At 38.4% G+C, this 22,624-nt stretch overlaps 1 protein-coding gene across 1 annotated transcript in view; it reads left to right on the top strand.

The window, feature by feature from the left end:
* Positions 1-22,624, top strand: part of DCHS2 (dachsous cadherin-related 2) — a 243,455-nt gene that overhangs the window by 187,824 nt on the left and 33,007 nt on the right. The window contains 1 exon segment of the mRNA XM_039223888.1: positions 3,974-4,831. Within this exon segment, the coding sequence (XP_039079819.1) occupies positions 3,974-4,831 (858 nt within the window).

Raw genomic sequence — 22,624 nt, 5'->3', positions numbered from 1 at the left:
TCGTGAACCATGAGATCATGACCTGAGCCCCTGAGCCGAAATCTAATGCTCAACTGACTGAGCCACCCGTGAGCCCCTGACTAATCTTTTTTTTTTCCACCCAAGCACACTTATCTTTCCCTCCCATTTCAAATTATTTCACCTCAAAGACCTGATAATTGTGGCTGACAGCATCACATTACCGATGTGTCCCCAGCTGTACTCCTCCCCGCTGTCCCCCATCATGGGGACCTTCTCCTAGAGTCTTTGCAAGTGACCTTGCTCACCTTGCCCTTAGCGGAGTCCTGACGAACCAGGACTCCCAACACACATATATTTAAATAATCGACTAAGAGTTTTTATTAGAAGTTTAAATAGTGTCTCTCAGAGCATCATAAATATTGACGTGTTAAAATAAACAGCTATATCACTTTTTAAACATATTGAATAGAATAAAAAGACTATTTAATTTTTAAATATTTATTTATTTTGAGAGAGAGAGCAAGCAAGCAGAAGAGGGGCAGAAAGAGAGAGACAGTCCCAAGCAGGCTCCGTACTATCAGCACAAAGCCTGCCCAGATGTGGGGCTCCATCTCATCCTCGTGACCTGAACCGAAATCAAGAGTCAGATGCTTCACCAACTGAGCCACCCAGGTGCCCCTACTTTTTAAAAAATACACACAAACTGAGGAGCCTGAAATTAAGCCCTCCATTAAGAGCGACCTCGGGCTGCACGTAGCCCCAGTTCCAGGAAAAGCTTCAGCTAAAGCCACCCTCGGACCACCCTCGGATCAGCCAATCAAAAGAAATGTGTAACATTCCTGTGGTTTGAGTCAGGGACTGAGGATTCTTGCCTAAACCCCACGTAGGCCCTTTGAGCTCGCCTCATAATCGGTCATTTTCAAAGGATTCTCAGAGGTCATGATTGGGTCCCACCAAAAGTAACTGGATGGTCAAAACTGTTACCATGGGTGCTGTACAATTGTGATTGGTGCTTATGTGATGATGCTATACGTACAATATGTGCACCGTAACACCCGGTCCCTTACCCCATAAAAACCCTGCTCGCTATTGTTTGCGGCTTCACTCTGCTGCTGCTGCGCCAGATGATGGCTGAGCCCCTGCTCGAGCTTGTAATAAAGACCCTTATGTACTTGCATCGGTGTCGGCTCCTTGGAGGTCTTTGGGGCCTTGCGATTCAGGCACAACAAAACAATTTTCCAGGCCAATCCAGGGTCCTTACTTTCCCTCAATCCCACAGGCCCTGCCCAAGCCAAGGGCACCTGCAGGGTCAGGCCCCCAGCTGGAGTCCTGTGCCCTCAGACACTGAGAGACTTAGAAATCTTTCTCGAAGCACTGTGGACCTGCAAAGCCAGCTGCCAAGACACCACGCTCAAGAGATAGACACAAGAGGATGCTGAAGGTGACATTAGGAAATGTGGAAAAGACAAACTCATGTGATTTTAGGTGGTTTCTCAGGCAGGATTCTCATTTTAGGAATGAGAATGTGTAAACTGCGCTTCTGGGAATTCCCTTAAAACTGCCAGTTTCCAGATACTCCTTAGAAAACTTCATATGACCCCAGCGGTGTATTCTGACCTCATTTTAAGCAAAACTGGTCTAAACACCCTTCACTCTTTCACCTAAGCCCCATCATGAATCTTTCATCCCTTACTCCTTACTTTTTTCCTTTATACCTTTGGGATGTGTCCACTTCCTCTACGCACCTGTTCTTTTAGAACCTCCCAGTTTCTCAAGCAGATTACTGTAATAGCCTTCTACCTTTCCTGTATTCTAATCAAGCTCTGACATTCTGCCCAGGCTTCTTTCTAAAACAGAAATGTGAAGAATGATCCTTTCCGGTCTAAAACCCTTCAGGGGCTCCCTGTAGATGTTAAGGTGGGCTCCTCGGCAGTGTACACTGGGTGCTTCATGATTTAACCCTCTGCTTCTCTCCTAAGTTCATGTCTTCCCAGCTGCCCCCCTCTCCCTGCCCTCTGGCTGCAAACACCCAGGGAACCCTGTGTTCTAGTTACACTAGAACATTTGCGGCTGTTAAATTCCAAGAGTTCTAAGATTTCCTTCAGTCTCCAAATTTTTTCACCTCAAAGACCCAGTCATTCGCCCAACAGCATCACATTACTATAGAATGCTTCCTTCAGGCTCTCCCCTCTGCCTACCACACACTTGCCAAAACATTTAGTCTGGCTCCTTCCTCTTTAGGGACCGGTTGTGCTATCTGTCTCTCTAATAAGCATTCCCGCCTGCCCTCCTAACACAGGACTGCGGGCCCTTCCTCTGTGCTTCTCAGTGCCCTGTGCATATGATTTTCACAGCACACTTTGATGCCCCACCACTGCCCCCAATTCCTCCTGTACTGTAATTCTTGGAGACTGGGGTCATGCCTTACTCTCCTCGTATCCCCAATATCCAGCACATACTTGGCCTGTTGGAGGTTCTCCTTAAATGTTTGCTGAGTGAACGAATTTTATCATTTTATCAACTACAAATGCCACAGAAATGTAGGTTTGTCTGAGCGGCCCTATGGTTGCTACAAATTAATTGTATTTTAAGAATAAAATGCAAATGCAAGTCTCTTCTCCTCAGCCCCCCACCCTACCTATAGCTGTTGTGGTTTTGAATGCTGTTCTACTTCTTTCCCATAGGCCCTGGGCAGATGCTAGGAAATTTGCACACTGTTTAGAATAGTGAGCCTCATCCAAGAATGTGCCCTTCATCCAAGATATTGAGAGCAAGTCATGGAACTATATTTTTTCCTGACTAAGATTTTGGGGTGACTTTAAAATATCTTTGAAGGTTTTCTGCCCTTGTGTTCTGGTTTAACTTTTATTTCATGTGGTGCCATGGGCACTACAAGGGAAGATATTTTTTGGAGGACACGGAGAAGAATAAAACATTATCCATTCTTACTAGGGAAGGAATAGACTAGTGTTCCCCCATCTCTTACAAAAGTGTTATGAATCAGGCACAAAGTGCATAGAAATAGGAGAGAATCTCATTGCAATGGCATAACTGTCATCCACATTGTTACTATCCATCTGTTAATTTTTTATTGAGATCTAAAAAATGGATATTATGTCTTGTTTCTTTTCCATGCTTGACATAGTTTTATTTCTTTTCTAAAGTTATTTATTTTGAGAGACAGAGCATGAGCAAGGGAGGGACAGAGAAAGAGAGAGGGGGAGAGAGAGAATCCCAAGCAGGTTCTGCACTATCAATGCAGAGCCCAATGTGGGGCTCGAACTCACAAACCGTGAGATCATGACCTGAGCAAAAACCAAGAATCAGACTCTTAACCGACTAAACCACCCAGATGCCCCAATGTTGTTTTATTTCAAATAAAACATATACTTTAATCATCTCAAGAGGAAAAATATATGAATATAAAAAGTTGTAGATGCATACTCAAAAATTTATACTACTGCAAATCAGTCAAAGCAAGTATCCTAATTATTTTTTTAAGTTTATTTGTTTAGAGAGAGAGAAAGCAAGCAAGGAGGGACAGAGAGAGAGACTGGGAGAGAGAGAGAATCTCATGTGGGCTCAATATAGAGCCTGACATAGAACTTGAAACCACAAAGTGGAAGATAATGACCTGAGCCAAAGTCAAGAGTCGGATGGATGCTTAACTGACTGAGCCACCCAAGTCCCCCCTTTAATTATTGACTGAATTAAGATAGACATTGAATTATGTTATTTTGTTTATCCCCTGATAACAGAAGCTTGATGAGGGCTGGGACTTTATCATGTTCACTGTTGTATCTTCCATACTTAGAAAAATGCTAGGATGTAATAACTATGAAATGAATATTTGTTGAATGAATGAATCCTACATATATCTCATGATGTATATAAATGATATATGTATATATATATCACATGATCACATGAATCATATGTATGTATATATAACCAGTAAAAGACTTCTACTTCTTCAAACCGATTTTGAATTTGTATTTGTATTCTTTCACAGATGGAAATACTGATGAATACTTTGCTATTAACGAAACATCAGGAGACCTCTCAACCACTCGCGCTTTGGACCGGGAGCAAGTCAGCAATTTTACCTTAGTCATCCTGTGCTCCGATCTAGGGGACCCACCGAGGAGCTCTCTAGCGCAGTTGCACGTCAGAGTTTTGGACGACAATGACCATGAGCCTGCCTTCCCCACGCTGCATTACCAGGCCTCTGTGAGAGAAGATGCTGCAGTGGGGACAGTGGTTCTTGTGTTGTCTGCCGTGGACAAGGACGAAGGTCTGAATGGGCAAACTGAGTATTTTCTGGCGGGTGAAACTTCTGGTGCATTCACCATTGATCCTGTGGTGGGGACATTGAGAACCTGCCACACCTTGGACCGAGAAGCCAGATCTCAGCATACGTTCAGGGCTGTGGCCAGAGACTGTAGTGTCCAGGGCTCAAGAAGCACCACAGTCATTATTAAAGTGCATGTCATGGATGTTAATGACAACAATCCAGTGTGGGAGCAGAACCCCTTTGAAATTTTTCTTTCCCCCCAGTCACCTACTAACCAGACAACTGCCATTCTGACAGCCAGTGACCCCGACTTGGGACCCAATGGAACGGTCATGTTTGGTTTCGCAGAGACTCAGTCAGTGTTTTCAATTGATGAGTATACAGGAGAAGTTCAGCTTCGGCACAACCCATCTTCAGAACATTTTCCAATCTTGCTGCAGTTAAAAGTTATGGACCAAGGGGTCCCAGCTAGGACAGCCCCTGGCCTCTTAGTCGTTCACATGGAAGGAGAAGATGGAAAGATTTCCTTCAGCCACCCTCTTTATAAAGGGACTGTGACTGAAAATTGTGATGCAGGTGAGTGTCCCCTCAAGTTTTTGTATATTGCTTCTGTTTGGCAAAATGGTTGAAACTAAGGATTATACAATAGGAGTGCTCTTGCAGATTCAGTCATAAATTCCTGAGTTCAGCCAATTTTTGGTATGCCAATTTATATTTTTAAAAATTTTTAACATTTATGTATTTTCCTTTTCTTTACTTGATAGCTCTTATCACCATATACTATAGTTATTCATTATTTTCATTGACACTGTCTCAGTATCCCTGCTAGAATGTTAGCCTCATGAGGACAAGCATCTTAGCCTTTTAGCCTTTGCTATAATAGCCTTCACTAGATTAGCCTTCAATAATATATCCCAGTACAAAAGTACTGGGCGTATAATACTTCATTTAAAAAATGCAAGGAGGGGTACTGGGTGGCTCAGTTGGTTGAGCATCTGACTCTTGGTTTCAGCTCAGGTCATGATTCCAAGGTTGTAGGGGGCAATGAGCCTGGAGCCTACTTAGGATTTTCTCTCTTTCCCTCTGTTCCTCTCCCCTGCTTGTGTGCTCGCTGTCTCTGTCTCTGTCTCTCTCTCTATCAAATTAAAAAAAAAATGCAAGGAAATAAATGACTGTGTACAGCAGTGGAGTGCCCCAGAGGGCAGAACTAGATTTATGGATAGACACGAAGCAGGCAGAGCTAGGTTCAGCATGTGAGTGACTTACCAAATGGAGATTTTCCAACTTTGTCATGCAGTCAAATCACCTGCAGAGCTTGTTAAATACAATTCCTAGACCCCAGACCTAATGAAGCAGAACCTTCAGGGGAGGGTTACAGATCATTTGGTTTACTCCCAACTTCAAGAACCACCCTTCTAAACTCTCAGTCACTGAAATATTCAAGTAGAGGCAGAAAGACCAAGTGTCAAGGGCTTTTAGAGAAATGTTCATTTTTGCGCTGCAAAAAAGGCTGCACTCAAAGATATTGTGATTTTATCAAATCAATTTTAAGACTGATTAATATATTGTATTTTGTGCTATGTTGTTTAGAAAATGATAACTTTCCTTTCCATCAGGCTCTGCTCTGGTGTTGGAATGAATGCCTTTTTTAAAAAATTTTTTAATGTTTATTTATTTTTAAGAGAGAGAGACAGAGTGCGATTGTGAGAGAGGCGGAGAGAGGGAGACACAGAATCCGAAGTGGGCTCCAGGCTCTGAGCTGTCAAAGGGGCTTGAACTCACAATACGGGGCCCGACATGGGGTCCAGGCTTTCCCTAATTTTTAGTATATTCTTTCTCAATTCACCCAGGGTCAATTTGTTTGCAGGATTAAACCTAAATAAAAATCAATATCCAAGGTACCCCAGAGAAAACATTTCAATATGAAATTAAGTTATGGATTAGTAAATATAATAGTTATGGTTGAGTTCAGGAGTGAATTAAAATAACACTAATAAGAACTGCCATGGGAGTGCAAAATTCACACCTGTTTTCATGTTTGCAATGTGCTATTCATTTGTACGTCACAGGTTCACTCTGGATAAGAGGCAGCCATTATGGGAGGGAACTACCTTGATTTTAACCTGTCTGCCTGTCACTCAGGCAGCATCTCCTCAAATCTGTACACCTTCAGTCTACTCCCAGGCATCACAATTGGGATTAATCAATATGGTTAAGAGTAACGTGGTCTGAGATTAAAAGTTAGTACAGAAGATAGTGAAGACCACATTACTTTCTTGCCTCCGAAGGTGGGTCTTTTGTTTGAGATTCAATCAGAAAAGCTAATGAATGAATAGATGGGAAGACCATCCTGCTTGCTGCATCACCGTGTTTTCTTTGACCTCTGATTAGAGTTGTTCTCCTTAGTCCTCGTGTATTTAGAATAACTTGAATAAATTTGACTGTTACCTTTGTAACAGAACTTAACACCCTAAATATCAATGATTAAATCTTACACATAAGGAAGACTAGAAATACTTCTGGCAGTACTACAAGTGTATGGAATCTGTAAACATCCAGGTAGGGATACATTTCAAGACATCTGAAGCAATGAGTTGGGACCTCACTATGAAGAGTAACTATGACATATGTAAAGGGCATAAAGTCTAAATTGAGAGAGAAGCTAAACATTGGGCATATAATAGGAAGGGGAAAGAGAGAGGGAAAGGATGACAGTTAAGTAGGCCATTGAATCTGATTAGATGAAACTAACCTGTACCTGGTGCAGCAGGATTTCCTAACCTCCTGTGAAAACCAGTGGCAAGGTGCATAACCTGTCGATTGACATTTCAAGCCAACCAAAGCTTTGCCTGAACGTGAATTCAGTTCCAATTGCCAGATCATATCTTAGACACCACAAGGTGATTTTTTTTTGCTTTGAATTCCAGTGATTTTAAAAGACCATAAACTGATTGATTAGTCCTAGAATGCCTTGATATAAATTATTTAATAACATTTTATAGCTTCCAGCATTATTTTCTCCCACGTATGTCGTTTTAAAATTTTTCAAAATGTTTTATTTATCTCTGAAAGAGAGAGACAGCGTGAACAGGGGAGGGTCAAAGAGAGAGAGGGAGACACAGAATCTGAAGCAGGCTCCAGGCTCTGAGCTAGCTGTCAGCACAGAGCCCGACACGGGGATCGAAGCCACGAACCGTGAGATCATGACCTGAGCCAAAGTCAGACGCTTAACCAACTGAGCCTCCCAGGCGCCCCTCTCCCAAATATGTCCTTAGTTTTTCATTTTGTTTTCAAATGAAAAATTTGTGCCTATTGGAAGCTTACATTTTCTGTGGGTTATGCAAATATCGTATCAGTAGGCATCACTTGACATCTTGAGCGAATTCTGTTTTGTATTACCATAAATTTTCATCACCCCAAACTAATTTTAACATTTAAATATTCTTTTAAGAAGTAAAAAGTTAAAACAAATAACCCCAATATATTTATATTTGTTTAACATTTCTTTCTGGCCAAACCCAGAGGTTTGAGTTTTGGTTTATGTCACATTCATCTACGAACATTAAATGTAACGCCAACTGTTTATTTTTATTTATTTATTTATTTTTAATATATTTTTTTATTTCTAGGAGAGAGAGAGAGAGAGACAGCATGAGCAGGGGAGGGCCAGAGAGAGAGTGAGACACAGACTCTGAAATAGGCTCCAGGCCCTGACCTGGCAGTCAGCACAGAGCCCGATGCGGGGCTCGAACCCACGAACCGCGAGATCATGACCTAAGCGAAAGTCGGACGCTTAACCGACTAAGCCACCCAGGCGCCCCATGATGCCTTTTATTTCTTTGTGTTGTCTGCTGAGACTAAGACTGCCAATACTATGTTGAATAACAGTGGCAAGAGTAGACATCTGTGTCTTGTTCCTGACCTTAGGGGGAAACCTCTCAGTCTTCCCCATTGAGGATGATATTAGCATTGGATCGTTCATATATTGCTTTTATGAGCTTGAGGTATGAACCTTCTATCCCTACTTTCTTAGGGGTTTTTATCAAGAAAGATGCTGTATTTTGTCAAATGCTTTCTCTGCATCTGTTGAGAGGATCTCATGGTTCTTTTCTTAAAAGAGGATCTTTTACTGATGTCGTGTATCACATTGATTGTTTTGTGGATATTGAACCAGCCCTGCATCCCAGCTACAAATCCCACTTGGTCATGGTGAACAAGTTTTTAGATGTATTGTTGGATCCAGTTGGCTAATGTCTCATTGAGGATTTTTGCATCCACGTTCATCAGAGAAATTGGTCTATAGTTCTCTTTTTTAGTGGGGTCTTTGTCTGGTTTTGGAATCAAGGTAATGCTAGCTTCATAGAAAGAGTTTGAAAGTTTTTCTTTACCATTTCTATTTTTTGGAACAGTTTCAAGAGGATAGATGTTAACTCTTCCTTAAATGCGTGGTAAAATTACCTGGATCCCTGGAAAGCAATCTGGCCCTGGACTCTTGTTTTTTGGGAGATTTTTGATTACTAATTCGATTTTTTTTGGTTATGGGTCTGTTCTTTTTCTATTTCCTCCTGTTTCAGTTTTGGTCGTTTTTATGTTTCTAAGAATTTGTCCATTTCTTCTAGATTGCCTATTTCATTGGCATATAATTGCTTATAATATTCTCTTATTATTATTTTTATTTCTGCTCTGTTGGTTGTGATCTCTCCTCTTTCATTTTTTATTTTATTTATTTGGGTCCTTTTCTTTTTCTTTTTGATCAAACTTATAGTTCCCATTTTAAAAGCAACTCTTTGGTATGTAAAATCTCTTTAAGAGTGGTCATGCTGTATTCACTTATTCACAGAAAGTCACTCTCCAGGATACCAATTGTCTATAAGAGACAGAGGCCGCTCGTACAACGTGAGAAAAGAGTTGAAATTCAAGTGATTCCCCACTCTTTACACTTGCCACTGTTCCTCTTCAATATAGATGAAAGAGAATATAACTGTCCTGAATATTTTGAAGTGAAAAATAAGCGACTTGGTTGTCTGTGGTGTTTCAGTCCATTCAACAATTTCATTGAACCTTCCAGAAGCCACCATTTATTTCTTGTTTCACTCCCAATGCTTTGAGTATCCTGAGGAAGATAAATCAGTAGTCACAGTCCTTAGTGTGGACTAGTCACACCTTCATGCATTTCTTTTAGCTACCATGAGGGGAAAATATGAAATTATGAATTGTATTGATACTATGATTAAAAGTAAATACTCAGACCTTAAAAATCTTGAGATAACATTAAAACATGATGACTCATGGGGGCATTCTAACCAGTGAATTATGCATATTTAATTTTGTATCATATTTGGAGGACATATTTGGAGGATAACCCCTTCTTCTTTTGGTCCTTTGGCAATGGATCCAGTAAAGTTTAGCTCTTACTCTTGGTAGGCTGGCCTCACGTATGTAAAGTATGGTGTGATAGAAGTTGGGTGTAGCTGAGTGGGTCACCACTGTCCTCCACTCACAGTGTATGAACCCTGTTTCTCCTCCTGTAAAGTGGAGATGATAATGATTTCCTCACAGGGATACTATAAGGATTAAATGAGGTTGTATAGTGTATGGCTCATTGTTTTTATTGTTATTATTACTATCTTCCTGTTTCAAATCTTTCATTGAATTTTATAAAGTTCACTGGTTATAACTTCTTACCAGAGCAACCCTTTGTTACATAGCAATTATATAAGAACAGTGAAATACTTCCAGTTTTTAAAGTCTTACCATTCTTTTCTGCTCCATTTTGTCTCCAAACAACATAGCAATTATACTTTGCAAGGTGACAAAGTTCCCATAACTATGGAAGTTATGGGAAGAGTTCCCATAATCTGTATCGTCTATAACTTTGGAATAGGGCCCAACATATGAATTTTTATGATAATGAAAAAAAGGAGAAGCAAGTATGTATTACCTGTCATCTCTTTTTCATTATTTTACTTAAGGCCAGTCTCATATTTGGAATGAAACTCATTGGAATGAGTGCTATCTAACTAGCCATTTATAAGCAGTATGGAATTTCATCACCGTACCTATGACTAAGATAGCTCTGGAGGAGATAGAGAAGAATACCTTAGACGAGGTCAGTCTATCTCAGGGCAAGATAAACATCTCATAAGGCAGCTTTCATCTTTGGAAATTAATCCCAGTCTCCCATCTGGGCCTCAACCATTGTAGCCTCAACACTTCATCTTATTAACAAGCCAGGGAGTTACTTCCCTCAGGGTTGGAGCTTACTAACGAATATGAAAGAGACTGATATGTAGCCCAGAATGTCAGCTTTTATGTATATGAAGAACTATAATCACCGTGTGGATTACAACAGTCCTGGTAGGATGAGCAGGTCTCTCTTTCTAGGAGAAAGGACATAGGAAGCCACGCTATAATCAGAAAGTTGCTTATTAACCCTAAACAGTTGATGAGGCTCTCTTGAGCTTTCCAGAGTGATCTTGATGGCCTTTAAACTGTCAAAAGAGTGACAAAACAGCTTTTATACCTAGCTGGCTTTGAAGGTCTTGTGAAAGCCTGGGGAGAAATCCGAGTTAGGAGGGTACTGTGGTAATCCACATGATGAATGACCATAAAGTCACCTGGGAGATTTTATTTTATTCTATTCTATTCTATTCTATTCTATTTTAAATTATTTTTAAAAGTCTGTTCATTTATTTTGAGAGAGAGAGAGAGAGAGGGAGACACAGAGCGTAAAAGTGCAAGGGGCAGAGAGAGAAGGGGACAGAGACCATCCCAGGCAGCCTTTGCACAGAGCCTCACATGGGGCTCAATCATCAGTTGCTTAACTGAGTGAGCCACCCAGGCATTCCTGGGGAACTTCTAAAAATTACTGCTACCTAGACATCCATAACCCCCAAGCAATTAAATGAGATTTTTGAATGTACATCAGTCACTGCGAATTCGTAGCAGCTCCCATGTAATTATGCATGCAAGACAAAGGTGGGGGTAGAGGGAAGGCCTAGAAGAAATCCACAGTAACAGCTATATTTTGCAAGGGTTGAAGTAATTCATCTATTAAAGAGACTGAGGTGAAGAGGCTGGCCAGGGAATCACCAACAAGTCCTGGAAGGGTAATGTTAGAGGAGCAGGAAAGCGACCTTTCAAGAGGCAGGGAGTGTTCAACAATTTCTAATTTGCAGCAGAGCTTAGGTACAATAAGGACTGAAAAGTGAGAGCTAGTTTAGTTGGAGGTCTGTCCCCAGTGCAGAAGTGCATGAGGTAGTGGGCTGCCACCCAGCACTCAGAAAATAACTCCTTGGGGCGCCTGAGTGGCTTAGTCGGTTAAACGTCTGACTTTCGCTTAGGTCATGATCTCGTGGTTCGTGGGTTCTTGCCCCTCGTCGGGCTTTGTGCTGACTGCCAGCTCAGAGCCTGGAGCCTGCTTCAGATTCTGTGTCTCCCTCTCTCTCTGACCCTCCCCTGCTCATGCTCTCTCTCTCTCTCTCTCTCTTAGAAATAAATAAAACATTAAAAAAAATTAAAAAAAACAAAAACATCTCCTCCACGGGGTAGGGAGTGTTTCTGGAGATGGTCTGAGGATGCCATTTGGTACAGAGATAAGGACATGGTAGAAAGGAAGGCATATCTGAAAAGATAAGTCCATTTATTAAATATAAAGGATAAGACAATAAGAGAAAAAAAGACACAGTTAGCAACATGAGAAGCATCCAGAAAGGAAGTTGTGAAGAGTAAGTTCACCTTGGTGAAACAGTTGAGGATTTGACAGAGAATAGAGACCAGGAGCCAAGACCACCAACATGCACTCCAGAGTCAGCTACGGCTGCTTACAAGAAATTGTGTGCAGCCAGATAGAATTTAGCAACTTCAGAGAGGATCGGGAACACTAGGGTGAACTAAGTCTCTAGAACTTTATTTTCGAAGCCAAGGTAGAGTGAGGTTCAGAATAAGCGGGGATGAGAAGTTCAGTCTGTTTTCACAAGGTTTGGCTGTGAAGGGTAAAAAAGGAACATGGCAGTGACTTGAAGAGTCTTGAAGATCAGAGGGGCATTTTGTTTTGTTTTTGAAAGCCAGAAGAGATTTGGCCATTTGTGACTTATAGCACTGTTAAATCTACTGAGAAATACCATTTATATTAGAGGCAGAACCAGAATAAAATACTTAGAAATATCAGGATTTCTTTTCTTTCCCTTTTGTTTTCAATTAGCATCTATTATTTGTGGATATTGAACCCTGGTTTCAGATTTATATATTTTGAGGACAGCCATACATCTGCCTCAAGCTGTGACAATCAAATGGAGTCATTAAAATAGTTGACTATACTACTCATTATGTGGCTGCTAAAAACATCTTAAACAGCGTTTCTTTAATCTAAGTAAAACATAGTTTTAAGATTTTTTTTGAGACATTTGCTTTATTTCTTGAAGTAATTGAAACTGTGCCAACTATCTAACCACCGAAGTTGAGAATCGCTCGTATAGAAAACTTGTGCAACCTTTCTTTTTGGACATGTGCAGGCTCTGGATTCTAGCTGGCTCATGGATGCCAGGAACTGGAAAGGAGAAAAAAGACCAGGTCTTGAAAATGAAGGGAATTTGGAGTCTGGTCATCAACCTGGCAGTGCAAACTAGACAGGGGATCTCTCGAAAATGAGTAGAGATTAGCAGCATCAGGTCTGCAGACAAGATTCAGAGTCTGATCCAACAGTGAAGCAACATTGAAAATTGTCAAACTCATGCTTTCAATCTAGTCTTCTGTAAATCACAAAATTAGAGAGATAGTAGGAACATCAAGGGGTCACTTTAACACCTGCCTTTCTCTAAGTTGTGATGAATGAATTTCAAATGATGCAGTGCATCCATTTATAGATAATCGTCCCTTTGAAAAGTCTGGCCACTAAAATCTGTAACCCCATTAAAAATACATTTCAGACTTAATCAATTTTGTCGACTTTTCATGTATTGATTCTATCTTGGTTTTCTGACACATCTCTCTTTTCCTAAAGCTCATAAAAGCTTTGACCTATTAAAAGGTCAGTAAATACTTCTAATAACTTCCTGTATTAATTTCCTTAAAGTGTTCACAAAAGCAAATGTGTTCAAGATTGCATAACATTTACATTTTAAAACATGGTTTTCATCTGTTCACAAATTTTGGAAAATTATTTATTTTGAGATTTTCCATGCTTTGTCTCGTCCCAGGAGTGCATTCTTTGGAAAGCTTTAGTAACATATGTGTAGTCATTTTTGATGATGAGAAGGTGGGAGAGAAAATCAACTTTTCTTCTTTTCTTATTGTGGTAAGAGACACATAACAAAATTTACCATCGTAAATAATTACTTTTAAGTGCACAATACAGTACTGATAACAGTAGGCCCATTATTGTGGGATGGATTTCTAGAACATTTTCATCTTTCAAAATGGAAACTATACTCATTGAACAACTCTTTCCCTTCCCTCCAGCTTCTAGCAGCTGCCATTCTACTTCTGCTGCTAAGGAAGTGGCTACTTTAGATCCCTCAAATAAGTAGAGTCAATGAAGCATCTGTCTTTTTGTGACTGGCTTATTCACAAAATCCTATCAATGCCTATGATGGGATTTCCTTCTTTTGAAAGGCTGAAATGATACTTTATTGTATGTGTATACTACCTGTTTTTATTCCCTCATCCAGTAAAGGACATATAGATTGTAAGTAATGTTGCAGTGAGCATAGGTATGCAGATATCCCTTTGGGATCATATTCTCAGTTCTTTGGATATATACCCAGTGGGATTTCTAGATATATGACAACTCTAATTTTAATTTTTTGAGGAATGCTTATACTGTGTTCCATAGGGGCTACACCATTTTTATAATACCACCAGCAGCGTCCAAGGATTCCAATTTCTACATATCTTCATCAACTCTTGATATTTTCTGTTTTTTGTTTTTGTTTTAGAATAGCCATCCTAACTGATGCAAGGTGATACCTTGTTGTGGTGTTGATCAGTAATTAGTGATACTGAGCATCTTTTAAAAACATGTTGGTCATTTTGGGGCACCTGGGTGGCTCAGTTGGTTAAGCTTCTGACTCTTGATTTTGGCTCAAGTCATGATCTCAAGGTTTGTGAGTTAGAGCCCCCTCATTGGGCTCTGTGCTGACAGAGCAGTGCCTGTTTGGGATTCTCTCCCTCTCCGTCTTTCTACCCCTGCCCTGCTTGTGCTCTCTTTCTCTCAAAATAAATTAATAAGCATTAAAAAAAAGAAAATATGCATGAGGGTTTTTTTCTGGAATCTTCACGCCATACCAGACTGTTTCATTACTCTAGCTCCGTACTGTTGAAGTTAGTAAGTGTGAAGCCTTCAGCTGCTTTTTTTTCTCAAGACTGTTTTGGCTACTTGGAGGAATTTGAGATTCCATATGAATTTTAAAATTCTTTTTTTCTATTTCTGTAAAAAAAATTCCACTGAGATTTTGATATGGATTGCATTGATTCCATAGATTGTTTTGGGTGGTGTAGACATTTTAATAATATTAAGTCTTCTACTCCTCATGGAGTGGGCACAAAGTCTTTCCACTTACTGCGTCTTCTATAATTTATTTTAGCAATGTTTTGTAGTTTTTAGTGTATAAGACTTTCACCTCCTTGGTTAAGTGTATCCTAATTTTTTCATGCTATTTCAAATGGGATTTTTTTTCCTAATTTCTTTTTTCAGATTGTGTATTGTTAGTGCATAGAAACACAAGTGATTTTTGTGTGGTGATTTTGTATTCTACAACTTTGCTGAATTCATTTATTAGTTCTGACTAGTGTGTGGCGTGCGTGTATATGTGTGTGTGTGACCTATAGGGTTTTCTACATATAAGATTATGTCATCTAAGAACAAGGATAATTTTATTCTTGTTTTCTGATTTTTATGCTTGTAATCTCAAACCCTGATTTCTTTGGCTCTGACTTTCAGTACTATAATGTAGCAAAGAAGTTGCGAGAGTGTGCATTCTTGCCTTGTTCCTGCTTGAAAAGCTTTTCGATTTCACTGTTGAGTTAGAATGTTAGAGCTTTGGACTTTTCTTATATGGCCTTTATTATGTATGGTAATTTCCTTCTGTTCCTAGTTTATTGAGTGTGTTTATCATGAGTGGGTTCAATTTTGCCAAATACTTTTTCTGCATGTATTGAGATGATCATGTGATTTTTACTCTTTATTCCGTTTAGGTGGTGTATCACATTGATTTTCCTACATTGAACCATCATTGCATCCCAGGAATAGATCTCACATTGTTATGACATATGACCCTTTTAATGTGCTATTGAATTCGGTTTGTTGGTATTTTGTTGAGGATCTTTGCATTTATATTCATCTGGGATATTAGTCTGTAGTTTTCTTATAGTGTCTCTGGTTTTGGCATCAGAGTAATGCTGGCCTCATAAAGTAAGTTTGGAAGTGTTGTCTTCAGTATTTTGGAAGAATTTGAGAAAGATTGGTGTTAATTCTTCTTTAAATGTTTGGTAAGCTTCACCAGTGAAGCCATCTGGTCCTCTTTATGGGGAGATTTTGATTATTGATTCAGTCTTATTACTAGTTATATATACATCTGTTCAGATTTTTTTCTTTCTTCAAACTCAATTTTGGTAGGGTATATGTTTCTAGAAATATATTCTTTTCTCCGGGGTTATCTTACTTGTTGGTGCATCATTGTTCATAGAAGTCTCTAATGATAACTTATTTCTGTGGCATCATTTGTAATATCTCCTCTTTCATTTCTGATTTTTGTTACTTGAGTCTTTTTTACTTTTTTTTTCTTTGTTTAGGCTAAGGATTCATCTATTTTTGCTGATTTTTAAGTTAATTTTATTTCTTTTGGAAGAGAGGAAGCATGCAAGTAGGGAGGAGAAGAGAAAAAGAGGGAGAGAGAGAATCCCAAGCAGGCTCCACCCTGTCCACACAAAGTCCAATGCGGTGCTTGAACTCGTGAACCATGAGATCATGACTTGAGTGAAAGTCAGATGATTAACTGACTAAGCTACTCAGGAGCTTAGTTTTTAAAAAATAACTTACTTTCAGTGATTTCTCCTCTTGATTTTTACTCTCTATTTTACTTATTTCTGTTCTAATATTTATTATTTCTTTCGGCTAACTTTGCTTTTAATTTGTTCCATTTTCTAGTTCACTGAGGTGTAAAGTTAAGTTGTTGATGTGCAGTCTTTCTTCTTTTTGTAACTTAGGCATTTGTTGCTGTAAAATCCCCTCGGTACTGTTTTTGCTACAGCCCATGTTTTCGTTTATTGTGTTTTTGTTTCATTTATTTCAAGACATTATCTAATTATCCTTTAGATTTTTTCCTTGACCTACTAGTTGTTTAAGAGTTGTTATTTAATTTCCATGTGTCTGTGAATATTCCAGTTTTCCTTTGCTATTGATTACTAATTTCATTCCATTGTAGTTAGAAAAGATACTGGGTATGATTTTAATATTCTTAAATTTGTTAAGACTACTGCTGTTCCCTAATGTGTCATCTGTCCTGGGGAATGTTCCTGGAGGATGTATTTTGAGAAACAAGTGGGAACATATAATACACTTGAGGATGTGTATTGTGCTGTTATTGGGTAGAGTGTTCTGTGTATGTCTCTTTGGTCCAATTAGTCTATGATATTATTCAAGTCCTTCATTTCTTTATTGATCTTCTAACTGTTTGATCTATCATCCATTATTGAAAGTGAGGTATTGAAAGTTTCTACTATTATTGTGTTACCATTTCTCCCTTCAGCTCCATCTTCATATATTTGGGTGTTCTGTTGATATATATATATATAACACATATACATACACACACACATATATATACATACACATATATGTACACACACATATATATACACATATACACACACACATATATACACACATATATATAAATATATGGGTGTATGGGTGCATAAATGTTTATAATTGTTTTATCTTCCTGATGAATATAACTTTCTATGTAATGTCCTTCTTTGTCTCATGAGAGTTTCTGACTTATACTGTATTTTGTCCTATGTAAGTATAACCTCCCCTGTTGTCTTTTGGATACTATTTGCATGGAATATCTTTTCCCATCTTTCCACTTGCAGCCTATGTCTGTCCTTTATCTAAAGTCAGTTTTTTGGTGGTAGTATATACTTGGATCTTTTTTTTTTTAATCCATTCAGCTATTCCATGTTTCTTGATTAAGGGGTTTCATCCATTTAGATTTTTTAAAATTACTAATAGGAAAGGTCTTAGTACACCCCATTTTTTAAATTGTTTTATGTAGAGGTGCCTGGTTGGCTTAGTCAGTTAAGCATCTGACTTCGGCTCAGGTCATGATCTCGTGGTTCGTGGGTTCAAGTCCCACATTGGACTCTGTGCTGACAGCTCAGAGCCTGGAGCCTGCCTTGGATTCTCAGTCTCCCTCTCTCTCTGCCTCTCCCCCACTCACACTCTTTCTGTCTCTCTCTCTCTCTCTCAAAAACAAATAAAACATTTACAAAAGTTTTTTTAATTGTTTTGTGTATATTTTTAATTTTGTTTTCTCTTGCTGCCTTCCCTTGTGTTTCATTAGCTTTTTTGTAGTGACATATTTTGGGGTCCCTTCTTATTTCCTTTTGTATTTCATCTACAGATATTCTCTTTGTGGTTACCGTGGGGATTACATAACAAATCTTACAGTTTTAACAATCTGTTTTAAACAAATAACAACTTCAGTCACATGCAAAAAACTGCCCCTTTACTTCTCCTTCCCACTTTTTGTTATTTCATAAATTACATCTTTTAACATTTTTATCTATTAGCATAGTTTTATAGTTATACCAATTTCTTATGCTTTTATCTCTTAAACTTTACATCTGTACCACCATTACAGTGTTATGAGATTTGGTATTTGCCTGTATACTTATCTTTACCAGAGAGCTTCATATTTTCATATGCTTTCATGTCTCTAGCTAGCGTCTTTTCATCGCAACTAGAAGCATGCATACTTTCTTGTCAGGCAGGTTTAATGGTGATGAGCTCTCTCAGCTTTTGTTTATCTGAGATCTTTATTTCTTTCTCATCTCCAGATGAGATTGGGTGCATTCATGGTGGTATGGCCGTAGACTTTCTCATTTCCAAAGGGCGGCTTTGCTGGATATAGTATTGTTGGTGGCAGGTTTTTCCTTTCAGCACTTTGATGATCTCATACCACTCCCACAACAACTGTATTCTGTTGTTGTTCAATCAGTGTCTCTATAGGGATGAGGTCTAGGGCTTTCTATCCAGCCATCTTGCTGATGTTGCTCCCACCTTCTTGTCTTAAATGATTGAAATATTGGATAGTTTAAAATCATCAAAATGTTTAAAAAAAATCTCAAGTCAGTCATCAATAAAATGTTTGCACTGCTTAGAAATGACAAAAGTAAAACTCTAGAAGTATTTACTCATGAGGAGCTCTGAATAAAATGTTTTTATTATTATTTCGCCTAATAATTTCCATGAATGTTGATTTTTTATAGGCACAAAACACTGTTACACAACTCTGCTTTTATTTTTTAAAAATGTTTATCCTTTTATTTTTGAGAGAGAGAGAGAGAGAGAGATAATTCATGAACATACACATGAGTAAGGGAAGGGCAGAGAAAATTCTAAGCAGACTCCACGCTGTAAGCACAGAGCTGATGCAGGGCTCAGTCCCACGAACTGTGAGATGGTGACCTGAGCTGAAATCCAGTAGTACGCTTAACTGACTGAGCCACCAGGCACCCCCATAATTCTGCTTTTGAATAGATAGTTCGCTGCTGCTGTAGATGATATTTATATTTTTTCATGTTTATTTTTTATTTCATTTTTGAGAGAAAGAGAGAGAGAGACAGAGTGTGAGCAGGGTAGGTCAGAGAGAGAGAGACACAGAATCTGAAGCAGGCTCCAGGCTCCAAGCCGTCAGCTCAGAGCTTAATGCAGGGCTGGAACTCATGAGCTGAGAGATCATGACCTGAGCCAAAGTCAGATGCTTAACCAACTGAGCCACCCAGGCACCCCTGATATTAGTTTTTTAACTGTATTTTTGTAAAGAAAAAAAGAACACTGAATGTATTACACTTTTGATGCAATGTTGGACTTATAGTGAAATTCGTAAAAGCTGAAAATGTAAATTTCTCTATGTGTTTCAGTTGCCTCATGGGACTTAAAGGTGCAGTGTTGGTTTTCATTTTATCATTTCTACCTTGATGTGAAATGAGCAGTAATTGTAAAACTTCTCTAGATGCCCAGAGACAGACTTTTATTTAAAATGTGCACAATAAGCCAAGACCTTGAAGGATTTGAGGCCCATTAATTATTTCCTCTATTTGCGGGCAGTCTCAAATTTAAACGTCATCCAAGGAAGAACATACAGAACTATTCGTAGCTCTTTGCTGACTTTAGCATCTAGTTTAAATTATTGTCATTGAATGAAATCCTTTGTGTGCTACAGTTTCATTCAACATTATGAACATTTTATTTGCAGTAACAACAGGATTGTTCCTTTTCTAAGAGAGAAAAGAATCATCTGTGATTCTTATTTACAATTCTTGGATCATCTTTATTCTTTTGCACTCAAGCGATCTCCATGTTTTCTTTTGTAATCGGATGTATATTTAAAGCACCCTAACCCGTGGAGAAAAGACCGTCAGCAAGACTGTACATCTTTCTTGCATAGCTGTTTCTCTTCTTACTGCCATTCTTAAGAATATATGACAAGCCAGTTGAAATAAAATTTCCTGTGTTTAAAGCTAAAGTGTATCAAGAAGCACAGAATTGTGATTGCGCTCTAAAGATAAAACTTACCGCTCTACTGTGAAGGCATCTTCCTACAGAAAATGTAAGGCATTTTTATATTAGCAAGATGCCTCCTAACATGTAAGAAAATAAACATAAGATTATAATGCAGCTTGAAAGATTCTCTACATGTGCAGCAACTTGATTCTACCATGATTAATTAAAGTCCTTTACATTGTCGCTAAATGACTTCATAACTGGCTTGCAGCGAACCACTACTTGGAAGCCTCAAAATATGGTTTTGAAACTTTGTCACAGTTTATGTTAAACATAATGTTTTTATAGAGAGTAATATATCCAGTTTTGGTTTTCCCATTCTTTCTCCATAATGAATTCTATTCTATGCCTTTTTTCAATGAATTTTCAATTACGTGAACAGTATCATAGACTCATTTCCTTAAATATGTATAGTGAACATTGCGTTTTTCTTTGAGTGTTAAGTGTTGAAAAGGCTCCTGGGGAAAATATTATCTGTTCCAGAGCCTTTTCTTTCTTTTCTTCTTTTTAGTGAAAGCCTTTTAAGTATCCAGAAAAAAAAGCATATCTATTGATTTGGCCTGGTTTAGGGATAGTTTTTACTGTACCTTCGAGCAAGATGGCTTTCAAGCTTGTTTCCTGGGGCCTGCTCAGTAGAAGTCAGTGAGGAAGCCTACAAGAGGTCTTGAATAGGTGATATTTTTTTTTTAACTACTGCAAATCCCATTGTCAGATATTGTGTTATAGCAGTGAGTAATATATTTTTTTCTTTTTTTGTTTAAACATAATTGCTGTTGGTTTAGAAGAGTCCTATAGGCGGAGAAGTATTCTTCTAGCTTCTCAGGCTAGAACACTTCAATGAATATCTCCATCTCGTACTTCCTCTGTCTCTTCTATTACATCCTTTCTTCCCATATTTATTGGGTACCTATTATGTACAAAAGGATAAACTTTTGATATAGGAAACAATATGATTGATTCTCAAAAAGGCATGCTATGCATAAGACAACAGTCACTCTATGATTTTCAAGTATATGAAATTTTAGAGGCAAAACTAATCTATAGTTGCAAAAATATATGGGACACAAATATATAGAAAAGCTTTTCCTGTGCTCTCATGGAATTAAGTCCAATTTAGTAGAAAAATAAGATTGGTCTTTAAGTGTGTTAAGTACAAGTCCATGGATGAAAAACAAGTACCACAATCTAGGTACCAGAAATGCTGATAACAAAAAGGAGAAGTTTGTCTTTTTTATCAGGGATGGTAAATGAGCAGACAGGACTGTAGTCAGTCCACAGCTGTGTTTTGTTCAACCCATGTGATGGCTTCTGTTTTTCCCCTAAAGTAAATTACTTTCTGACATTTATGAATTGGGAGATTTCACATGAAAACAAATATGAATTTTTGAGCTTCTCTTGACCAGAATTTAAAGCTTCCTAAAGGCTGCTTTCCCTTACTTCCCTTCTGGCAGTGATGAGTTGAAGCTGAGTGTCTTAAGAACATCAGGCAGTCTCTGGCATTTTCCATCCATCTGGCTTCTTCATTTGTCCATGCTTTTACTTTTCACCAAAGGCATCTGAGTTGATGATCTCTGCCCTGTGCTCCTCTCTGACACCAGGTCAGCACCTGTGTTCTTCTCAAATGTCTCCTTTTAGTTTTCTTCTTGTGCCAATAAGCACATGAGAAGATCACATTATCAGACATCAGGGGCATTAGAATTAAAACCACAATGAGATACTACCACACATCCATTAGAATGATTAAAATTAGGAAGACTGACAACACAGGTAGATATGAACAACTAGAATTATCAAAAGTTGCTAGCAGGAATGTAAAATGGAATAGCATCATTTTAGAAAATAGTTGGGCAGTTTTTTATAAAATTAAACATACATTCACTGTACATGTTTGCCCACAAGGAATGAAAACATGTGTCCACACAAACACTGTTACATGGATGTTTATAGCAGCTTTATTCATAATAGCCCCAAACTAAAAACAATCCAAACTTCCATATATGGAAAAATGGATCAACACATTATGGTATGTCCATTCAGTACAATATACTCTACAACAAAAATGGAATGAACTCTTCATACATAGAATAACATATTTGATTCCCCAAAAATAATGTCAATCAAACAAAGATAGATACTGTATAAGTTGTATGTGTATAAACAAAGTAATAAATCAGTGATTGTCCAGTACCAGAGGTAAGAGGAAAGTGGCTGCAGAAAGTCACAAAGGAATTTTTTGGAGTGATAGAAATATTCTACATCTTGATCATGACGATACTTACACAGGTGTATATAGTTGTTAAAACTCACATAACAGTATACTTAAAATATGTGTATAATATTGTATGTAACTGTTACCTTAATAAAGTTGATTAAATAAAAATATAATTAAAAAAACTAAAAGGATGGGCTGTTAAAAGAGGAGGACAAACAGACAACCTAGATAGGAAATAAAACAAAGCAGCAAAGGACATGAGCATGAAGACAACAAAGTGCTAACTTGGGGCTCAAATGGATTCTTGAGAACCTTCCAGTGAAATCCCAGTTCTAATCACACCAATGGTTCCATTGCCTCCCTCAGCATT

This window comes from Hyaena hyaena, unplaced genomic scaffold (assembly GCF_003009895.1).
Source record: "Hyaena hyaena isolate Hyena2069 unplaced genomic scaffold, ASM300989v1 scaffold_1491, whole genome shotgun sequence".
Lineage (NCBI taxonomy): Eukaryota > Metazoa > Chordata > Mammalia > Carnivora > Hyaenidae > Hyaena > Hyaena hyaena.
This window is presented reverse-complemented; position numbering and strand designations above follow the sequence as displayed.